The sequence below is a fragment of the Thermobia domestica genome, chromosome 18 (genome assembly GCF_964235325.1).
Source record: "Thermobia domestica chromosome 18, izTheDome1.hap1.1, whole genome shotgun sequence".
NCBI lineage: Eukaryota > Metazoa > Arthropoda > Insecta > Zygentoma > Lepismatidae > Thermobia > Thermobia domestica.
In genome coordinates, this window is record NC_137471.1 from 58,938,432 (window position 1) to 58,949,642 (window position 11,211).

At 37.0% G+C, this 11,211-nt stretch overlaps 1 protein-coding gene across 1 annotated transcript; it reads left to right on the forward strand.

The window, feature by feature from the left end:
- Positions 1–2,785: 2,785 nt before the first annotated feature.
- On the forward strand, positions 2,786–3,208 carry LOC145675103 (protein GVQW3-like). Its single transcript, XM_081745473.1, has one exon. The coding sequence runs from the start codon at positions 2,786–2,788 to the stop codon at positions 3,206–3,208; it is 423 nt and encodes a 140-aa protein (XP_081601599.1).
- Positions 3,209–11,211: the final 8,003 nt, after the last annotated feature.

Consider the following 11,211-nt stretch of genomic DNA (forward strand, 5'->3'; position numbering starts at 1 on the left):
CTTATCATTTAAATGCTTTATCGGATATTTAAGTCTATAGTTTGTAGCAGGGGTGCCCACATAAATTACTTCACTGAAATTTTAGAGGATCTTTGCAAAGCAACTTAATAGAAATTAATGAGAAACTTAGATATATTTAAATTAAATTTATTTAATACAAGAACATTACGTTTAATCAAGCCGCAACCATGGTTGGGGAAGGGATGTATTAAAGTACGAACCATTGAAATAGTGTAGAAGCAATAGCTGATTTTCTTTTGGGTGGGGGAGTTTCTGAGTTATGAGTCCTTCTACAACGTCGTGATTACGAAGGACGGATTCGACTTTGTAAGATTACCAGATTGAACTGAACGTAAAATCGGAAACCAGCGACATTTATCTAATTGGGATCCCAAATTGGAAACTAAAGTTTTCTTTTCCATGTCTCTACCACCATCCTTCTAGCACTTGTAACCGTGATGACTTCAGACTGTAGCCCAGGATAAATTTTCCCCGAGTAAGATCTATTCCAATTTTGCTCAACTTGGGAAATTTTAATATTATTGAAATTGACCCTCCTTCCCCTTAGAAGTGTAATTTTCAAGATGCTGAAACATATATTTTATTACTTTTAGTTAAAAGTTCAAATACCAAATCTCACGCATCTAGCTTAAGCAAATCCTTCCTTACTTTATTAATATTTTCTGAGTAAGTAATGAGGAATTCGAACATTAAAGAAAGTGTCCCTTTTGTTCTTTCCCTTTTATGTGTTGAATTTACTTTTTTTTTTTAAAACAGGAAAGTTTATATGCCAAGTTTCATTTTACTAGCTTCAGAGATTTGCGAGATACACTACCCTTTTAAAAAAAATCCCGCCCGACCCTTTTTACGATACTTATTTCCAAAAATTCTTTCTCATGTCCTGCTTTCGTAAGAAAATGATATTTTAAAATTAAAATTTAACGACTCTACTAGTAGTAATATGCCCAAAAAGTCACTCATCTTTACTCTTATATAGGAGTATAGAAGATAAACACAGTCAAACAAATGGACTTCCATGAGCAGTTTCCGATTTCTTATAACTAACTTATTCGTACATTTCCCACGAGCTGTGGTTTTAAATTTACGCTCTGTCAAGGTCCAGGTTTCAAAAAGGAACAAACTGGAAATATAATAATATTATGTATTTATGTACATGTGTAATATGTATAAATTTATTGTGTTATTGAAGCTTTCGTAATCTGGAAATAAACTTTTGGTTGCTTTTAATATTTTGCAGCTCCCTAGAAAAGTTTGCAGGCTACACCCCTAAATGACTATGTAGTAGTTTCTGCAAACGTATTGTATTGCATATTACCTTAGTATTTAGCGTTATTTGTTGATTTTTTTTGCTTACACATATCAACTCGATCAAAACACACTGTATAACATAGTAACTGTATTGTATAAACTTATAAATGTTCTTTGTTCAATTTTAAATTTATGCGTTCTTAATGTATACAGTTGTTATTTAATGTTCATTCGTGAAATATCTAGTGAGCTTTTGTCCTAATTAAGTAAACTTTGGTGGATTTTTGTCCGGCTCTTAATAAAATACACTCTACAGAGTATATATTGCAAATTCTGAATGTTTGCTTGGTTTCAGAAAAGTCTGACAAAATATGGTTTTTAAACATTTTTATTTAATTCTTTTTTTAAAGGAAAAATGTGAATCTATCTCTATTAGAAAAATGCGAATTTCTTAAACAATTATATAATTAATTCTTAGAATGAAATAGGTTATATTATGTAATTCGTGTATAAGTGCAGAACAGATAATGATAATAATAATCTTAGTAGTACAAATATAGCTGTTACCGTTGGAATTAGCTACGTGCGTAACATTATCGCCTACTAGTTGCTGCATCGCCGCAATTCGTGTCGTGGTGGCGTATTTCAGAACTAATGTAAATGAATGAAAAGAGCGCAAGACCTAAACGGCACAAGACCTAAAAATTATTTCGCGGCACAAGTTCTAAATGGCATAAGTTATAAATGGCACAAGACAAAATTTAGGACTAGTGTCTTATGCCGTTTAGGACTTATGAATGTTACCCAACCTACGAAGGCCAGTGGCGGCAATTGGACGTTAAAAGTGGGAGGGGGTAAGACATGATTTGAATATTTGTGTATCAGTCTTAGTTTCCCTGGTTGTTTCTAACACTTTGCCGAAAGGTTGTATAACTAATAGGATACTATATTTTTCAGTTAAAATATCGTATATCGTATTTCATATTTTATTAAGTAAATTGAAAGGGGAACAGAAGTAGGTACTAGCTCTTTGTACTCTAAACAACGAAGTATAGGAAGAAATTTGATTTCTTGCTCATGAACATCTTAAAATTCTGGCTGGAAAATTGTGTGATCAGATTATTTAATAACAAATTTCCAAAACAAATAAATAGAAAGGGTAATATTGATCATAGTAATGAATAATAAGGCTTGCTTTGTAGAAGTTACATTGAAACTGGGAATTAATGAACGACTTAATTTTTAATTCCACATGCTACTAAATGTATGCTATTACTCTCAGGAAATGAAAGACAGTAAATACTACAAGCATATGATACATTTAAAGAAATATTTACGAGGGCGGGGTAAAAAGTTCCCCGCTTGACCCAGATATGGCACTCCAATCAGCAAAATTTTATTGTTCTTGCCTAGGGGCGCTTTTCAGTTGTTCGTATAATAAGTGTCAACTTGTTCTCTCAAGTAGTTTGTGTGCAGATATTGTTGCAGTTAGGGATCTTGCGTGTTAGTTGTGAAAATGGATAAACGTGAATATCGTGCGATAATCAAATTTATCGTTTTGGATGGTTTAACCCCTACGGAAATTCATCCGAAGTTGACAAAAATTTACGGGGACCCTACTCCTTTCATGTCAACCGTTAAAAAGTGGGCAACTGAATTTAAACTTGGTCGCACATCCCTCGAAGATGACCCACGTGAAGGAAGGCCGAAAACCGCAATCACACCGGAAACAATCGAAAAAGTGCATGATATTGTGTTGGACGACAGACGAGTGAAGGTGAGTGAGATAGCTGAGAGTGTGGGGATATCGAAGGAACGGGTGCGAAACATCTTGCACAAAGAACTAGGGATGCGAAAGCTATGCGCAAGATGGGTGCCGCATTTGCTGACTGCGACCAAAGGCAAACGAAAACGATTTTCGCAGCAATCTTTGAACTGATTCAAAAGGGATCCGACCGATTTTGTGCGGCGATTTGTGACAATAGATGGGACATGGGTTCACCACTACACACCAGAAATGAAACAGCAGTCCAAGCAGTGGATGGAAGCCGGTGGTGCAGCCCCGAAGAAAGCGAAGACGATGGAATGGTCATGGTCATGGTCAGTGTGTTTTGGGAAGCGAAAGAGATCTTGTTAATTGATTAGCTTGTATAAGGGAGAACAATTACAGGCGAATATTACTCCACCCTTCCTGACCAGCTGGATGCCAAAATTCGCAAGAAGAGGCCTGGCTTGAAGAAGAAAACCAACTTTCACCAGGACAACGCTCTTGTGCACAATGGTGCGTTGGCGATGGGAAAACTGCGGGATTTGGGGTACGATATGTTTGGCCATTCCCCATATTCTCCTGATTTGGCACCATCAGTGTTCCATCTGTTCCCAAACTTGAAGAAATTTCTTGCTGGGAAGCGCTCTACATCGAATGAAGAAGCAGAGAGGGTCGTGAATGACTATTTTCAAACCTTCCAGACTCTAACTTTCGGGAAGGAACACTGATGTTGGAGAAACGCTGGATCAAATGTATTGAATTTAAGGGAGATTATCGAAAAATAACATTATTTTTGAACTGAAATTAGCAGTATTTCATTGTCAGACCGAGAACTTTTCTCCCCGCCCTCGTACTTTTGCAGCTTCCCGAAACATGTTCGTTGCTGTTAGGTGGAGTTTTCACTTTTTAGGAATACATCAAAACACAATGCTTAGAATCACTCCACACTCTAGTTATACAAAATAATCTAAAAACCTAGAATTATTTTGAATTTACTAAATTTAATTGTATATACACCCGTACACCCCTAAACACACCACTTGACTCGTATATTACACTGCAAAACAATGGAAAAACTAGAAGTTGTTTTTTGTTACTCTCTTTTTAATCAGTATTCCTTACTATTAGAAAGAAAAGACACTTTAGGAACTGTCAATTTTTGTGCAGGTAAAAAATAACGTGTGAAACCTTTTTTTCTTTTTGCGAAATGTTCTCTCAATTAGTTTCAAAGCGGCTGACTAACATATCGAGCCCTTGTAAGAAGAAATGAAAGAATGCTGGAATTGTACTCCAATAGATTAATTTTTGGGTTATTTTCGCTGGCAATTAAAACCCAATTCCTGTAGCTTTCTTAACTCCAGAGGAAGACAACCAATACGTACTCACGCAACGGCAAATATTTTATATGGCACAATTTTTTCTATGAACCAGTAATGCATTCAAAAACTTTATATATCTTCAAATGAAACTATATATCTTAATGGGCTACTTCAAAAAGTGAGGGAGCAACTGCCCCATTTACTCCCCCCTAATCGCCGCCCATGCTGGAGGCCCAAGGAACATGGCATACAAGAGGAAAGACAGAAAATGTGCATCTGAGTGACGAGCATGCGTATGTTCCGCTTGTCAAAGCAAGGCGAAAGACCGCATCCAGAAAATTGCAGTGGAAATAATTGTGATAATTACAAGCGAACAATTATATATATATATATATATATATATATATATATATATATATATATATATATATATATATATATATATATATATATATATATATATATATATATATATAATGAAATACGTAGTTTTTTACTAACAGGTGATGCCGGGTATAAAGTCATTCCCTTACGCTAGCTGGGTATACTGGCGGGTGCTACTTTGTATAAAACTATTGCGATAAAGCAAACTTCATAAATTATCTGAGTGAGCAATTGGCAATCTAAAGTAATAACATAGTTATAGTTATCGTCTTTTGATTCCCATGAACGCAATAGGCCTACACAATAATTTCTAGACTACTCGTTTCCCAAATTATTTTGAGGTTTTAATGTATTGTAGCATATCATGAGGATCCCCACATCACGACAAAAGCACATGTCAACACAACACGTGCGATTGATTGTAAACAACGTAGCAGAAGAGAAACCGACACGAAAGACACCGAGGAACGCCGAAAGAAGACGGGCCTCACGGAAGGACCCGAAGAGGACTGATAAAAGCCAGACCACTGAGGGACCCAGCATCAGTCGACAAACTGATCGTAACCTATCCTAAACCCTGGATGCTGCTATGAAGCTAAGGGGTCATCCTTACCACAACTAATCCCTGGAGACTGCATGACGCTAAGGGGATCACCTTAAATACCATACCTCGTGAGGGCTGCTATGAGCGGAGGTTACTTAGTACCAAATCCTTGAAAATTCCGGAGGCTTCTATGAAGCTAATAGTGATGAGCGCAAGAGTCTTGGTCTTGCAGTTTTTGCAAGAGTCTTGCATGCAAGACCAAGACCAAGACCAAGACCAAGACCAGGAATCCCGATGCAAGACCAAGACCAAGACCAAGGTGTGCAAGACCAAGACCAAGACCAAGACCATACCTGCAAGACCAAGACCAAGACCAAGACTCTTGCGCAAGAGTCTTGCACAAGTATGGTACTACTTGATTTTTTATAGAATGTAAAAAGGAAGGGGAAAAATCATTACATCTTTCACGTGAACTTCTTGGCTCCAGTAAAAATACCGCCGGAGTGAATGTGTTCCCAGTAGTTTATGCAATCCATGTGTCGATCTGCTCCTGTAACATATAGCTACAGTATGTCGTTTTTTGAATCGGTTGTTCACGAGACGACCGACAGCATAATTATATAGCTATAATAACTTCAGTGTCTGATTTACTTGGTCATCATTTGATCATTCACGACGGCCCATGATTGGATTTTGGGAAATCATACGAAGAATAATTGTGTCCATAAGAAGTGGATAAACAAAAATAAACTAGAGCATGTTATGGACACGGTAGGTCAGTGGCAGAGCATTCACCTCTGGTACATGGGGCCCTGGTTGCGCTATGTGAGCTGTGAGCTTCTTTGGTGAACAAACACCCTGTGCGTGGGTTTTCCCGTTTCCTCGTACTTTCTTCATTCCACCATTTCTCATCATCACTGTTTCCCTTAGCTTCAGTGTAATAATCGTGGGACGTTAAAGTAGATATTTCATTTCATTTCAAAACATATTAATGGTGTTCTTCTTCCAAAACTAAAGAAATGTAGTATTGAACATCGGCAATTCCGTACACCATAGGTGCCGACTACATGGGTATGGCCTTGGCTCTGAGGTTCAAGCATCCGTTGGAAATTTTTAATGTGTACTTATAAAATTAATATTGAAATAACATTTTCATGACATTGACCAAAACTTAGCGCATGTGATAGCAAGTTTGATTTCATAGGTGGATGCTTATGCGTTGAATAATTGTTTATCAATATAACTTATAGCCCCCTTAGGTATACGGCATATCTAGGATTCAACGATATAACATTATACAACAATAAATAATCTATATTCACAATTGAGAGTGATTTCGTACTTATTTCAAATAACTTGAAGTTTGATGTCGTTATTATGTATTTCTAATGTAGGTCAAAAGTATTTATATAAATTGAGTTTACACAAAAGACATAGACAGTTGAGTCGTTTTCAGTTTTCACTCAAATTATTCTAAAATATTGGGGCTCAGTGGTAGAGCGTTCAGCTCTGGTGTTTGGGGTCCCGCGTTCGATCCCAGACCCCGCCAAGTGAACTTTGTGGTGGACAAACACCGTGTGCGAGGGTTTCCTCGGGGTTCTCCCGTTTCCTCCTACTTCCTTTCCACCATTTTCATTCATTTTTCATCATCACCGTCTCCTTTAGCCTAGCCGGCATAATCGTGGGACGTAAAACTCACAAATTTAATTTCATTTATATTCTAAAATATTAAGAGGTTTTATTATTATTATTTTATTTTTTCTCTCTTTTTTGGTCAGTATTGCAAAACATATCATCATCGTCATAATAATAGCTATTCTGCCATTATTGGCAGCTTCAACTACAATCTCCTTCGCTCCCTCCCTCTCTCACGTCCCTCATAATACAGTTCCTCCTCAGCTAATGTCCTCCTCTTAATTACATCTAAAATTCTTCTTTTCTCTCCTACTGCTACTATTTCTAAAACCTTTGCATTCGTTTTCCGTTCAACCCAGCTGATTCTCTCCTTTTTTCTCCATGCCCACATTTCGAAAGTCTAACTGTTTCATCGTTTTTGCGTAATGACCTTGTTTATGCCCCATGCAGTACATATTAGAATCAGTAAAACAAAATTTCGATATTTAATTGGGAGTTTGTTCAATACAAAGATGAGCTAATCGTGGTTGGAAGGAAAAAAATCTGACGCCTTTAGAGTGTAAAAATAATTTTGCAATTTATGGTAATTCAGTAATCTGTGCCGTCTTGGTTTTCTTTCATGCGTCTCACTGTCAGGGGTAGTCTCCCCAGTTTGGGAACCAGTGGAGTATTGGATCTGTTAAAACATATAAAAATATTACGAAATGTTGTGGTTTATCTTATAAGTAGTGAAGCGTGATCACCCATTGAAAAAAAAAAAAAAAAGTAAAGGTCATCGCCTATGTTGTACAGTATCATCACACTTACACGAAGGTAAAATATATTACATTTAGAAACATACATTGCATTTCCCTCACTATTGACGCAATGTGGGATTTATTATCCCTTATATCCAGAGTAAAATTTACTTATGAAAATCATAGATTTCTTAAAAGCCAAACTTGCAAGACTCTTGCAAGCAAGACCAAGACTGGGTGTGCAAGACCAAGACCAAGACCGAGACTAGGTGTGCAAGACCAAGACCAAGACCAAGACCGAGAGTTCCAGTGCAAGACCAAGACCAAGACCACATGTGCAAGACCAAGACCAAGACCAAGACCACCCGGGTCTTGGTCTTGGTCTTGCATTTGCTCATCACTAGAAGCTAAGGGGTTACCCGTACAGAACGCTATAACCTGTATACGGTACCTAGGTCATGAAAGAGACACTTTATTCTTAGAACTTTTGTAAACACGAAAAACTTAATTTTATAATAAAATTGGTGAAAGGATAAATCTCGGTCCATTATTGACTCTATTAAAATCATTACATGGTGATAGGCACCGGAGTTTTGTACGGGACGCTCTTTTTATTAGCTTTTTAGCAGGCACTGATAAGACAAGTATCAAAATCCTTCTAAATTTCGCTATCAAAAAATTCAACTAAATTTCATACAACCTCCCTCCCTCCCTTTCTTTTTACCTTCCCTAAGTGCGAATGCCGGAAACTAGATCAGGTAAACGAACATACAGATCAGCAGAGAATAACACAAATATGACGGAGGGTGCATCTAACATATCCTTTAACATGCCACATTTGACGAAGTATGCGAAACACGTGCACGAGGACCCGGACAGGTTTTTCATGCTATTCGATCATATGACAACCATGCAGTCATGGTCACTAGCTAAGAAAATGGAAATTTTACCGATATATTTACAAGACACAGCACCAGATCTCGTGTTACAGCTTAAGAACCAAAATCAATTTGATAGGATGTCCTTCGACGATTTACAATCTAAATTGGTAGCATTATGTAGTCCAAAGGTCCCATCGTATAAAGCAGAACAGGAATTATTCGAGGTCCAACAAGGAATGGATGAGTCCATAGACTCATACTTTTCATGTAAACTCCGAGCAATGAGGCAGTTAATACCGGAGGCGACAGAAGAGCAAAAGATGCATCATTTATGGGATTTCCTTAATAAGATAGCATTAGAAAGGTTTGCAACAGTAGAAGCCCTACAGGCTAAATTAAACACCTTGGAAGCCGCTAATGACCTTTTAAGAAAAGGAGATCATGCAGAGCTATCACAAAAACTACACATGGTATACGGTCAAAATCATATACCTAAACCGTAGAATATATCCTATGGCTTACCAACCGAACCAGAGATAATGTATCCTGTACAACAGTTATATCACCATATCTATCTTTTACAAATGCAACAAGTCACATAACCAATGTACAGTTATGTACCTACATTTCATCAACAAATTAATTCTTCCATGGCAATTTCTCAACCTAACCCTCAAGAATATCAAACCTTAAAACAAGAACTTAAGACCGTTTCCCACCGCGAGCAAAATCCTTTACAAAATGACCTCTCTATTTTGGCCAATAAAATGACAGAATTGTCGCTGGTGATAGCACTGACGAGCTACAGGAACCAACCGAAGAAAAGAAACCAGGGAAACAGGAGGAATAACAATAATAATAGAAAGAAAAAGCGGGAACCAACCCAGAACAATCAGCAGACGGAGGATCAAATATTGGTATGCCGAATACGTCGGAAGCAGGCCATGGTGCATCCGTTTGTTATAAGCGTCAAAAAAACGTGTGAGGCAGCCCCTTGACAAGGGGCCGGCAGTCATCATCACTCGGAACAGGAAGATCAAAGAGAAACTAGCAAGCACAATAGCATAAATTACGAAATTCCTGTAATATCAGAACAATCAGGACAATTGGCAGAAAAACGGAAAACATTACATTAGAGGACGAAAATAATTTAATCTGATATTTTTTCTTTAAATTTATTTTCGGGTCACCAAGATAGTGGACCCCGAAGCTATAGCTTGTTTAGCATATACGGAAATCCGGCACTGATTAGCTTTATTAGATATATATTTCTGTTGTTTCATCCGTTATTTGGGGTAATATTGTTTGACAATTAATTGCGTTAATTTTTAGGGAAGTTGTGGATTATAAACCTTGACGGCCCTAGTACGGCTCATGCTAACAAGGTCCGTTAATAATAATAATTTGTTTTACCTACCGTCGGGGGCCCTAACAAAGTGAGGCCCGGGGCGGGGGCCCCGCTTGCCCCGCCCTTACGCTGCCACTGTGTTTATGTGTTGCAGGAGTGAGTAGTAAATAATAGAACGTATAGGGCCTATAATAGTTTCTCAAGTTTTCTCATATTTTGGTGTAGATGATCAAGAATGGCCCCATTTTCAACTCCCCTCAACCTAATTACAAGTAAATTTGTAAATTCAAGGATCAATTAGTTACATGTATAATTGTAAATTACTTACAGCTACCAGAAAAACCGCTATATGCATGAATCGGGAAGTAAAAAAAAGAAAAAAAAAACTTCCTTTCGGATTTTTAGATGTTCGTCATCCCAAAATTGTCTTGGTTTAATCTATCGATCCTTGAAGTAAAAGAAAGCGAGAAATAGTTTTTCGTTTAACTCCCTTTTTCTCTTTCCCATTATTCTCTTGTTAGATTCTGGAAGGTTCCTGTGGGATTCCGAAGAGTTTTAAGAGGACTTCTGGAGATTTGCCCTGGACTGGGTCTCTGTCAGCGTTGCCAACCTGATCAGAAGATATTATCGTACGTAAAACTGAAAATTATCGTTTTTGTCGTAAAATTATCGTATTTTTTTGTTTTTAGTCTCATTACCAAGCATTATTATTATTATTATTATTATTATTATTATTATTATTATTATTATTATTATTATTATTATTATTATTATTATTATTAACAAGAAACTAACATGAACATTTACAGCTTAAACTATATTTAACAATCTGCATAGGAAACAAGATCGAAGCTCAATTCCTTACTAATCTATCGAAAAAGAATCTGATTTTCCTTCAAAACTTTATACGTTTACCTGTGAAAACTTATCCACATTAAGTAGCTAGTAATTACGCTTTTTTTTTACTGGTTTCCTCTGTGCGTGGTAGTGATTCCCGCTTTGATTACAGATGGGACCATGTTTTTGCGGTATACTAGTAGTGGTTTGAATCAATTTTACAATATGTTCCATCTTATACAGTCTAAATAGCTAACTGTAACATAAAAATATTTAAATTATTGCCTGATTAATTTTCCTGCATTATTTACTTTCTCGAGACGTTCGTCGTCTTTGTAATGTTTTAATTACCAGGACTTGTTAAATTATCGTACATTTTCCTGTTATCGTACAGCAGCTATCGTACATCGTATTTGGGTCAAAATTATCGTATGATTCGATAGTTATCGTACATGTTGGCAACACTGGTCTCTGTCTTCTTGGCAACAC

Excerpts from the sequence above, each read along its gene's own strand:
- LOC145675103 (XM_081745473.1), top strand. The coding sequence starts at position 2,786 with ATGGATAAACGTGAATATCGTGCGATAATCAAATTTATCGTTTTGGAT.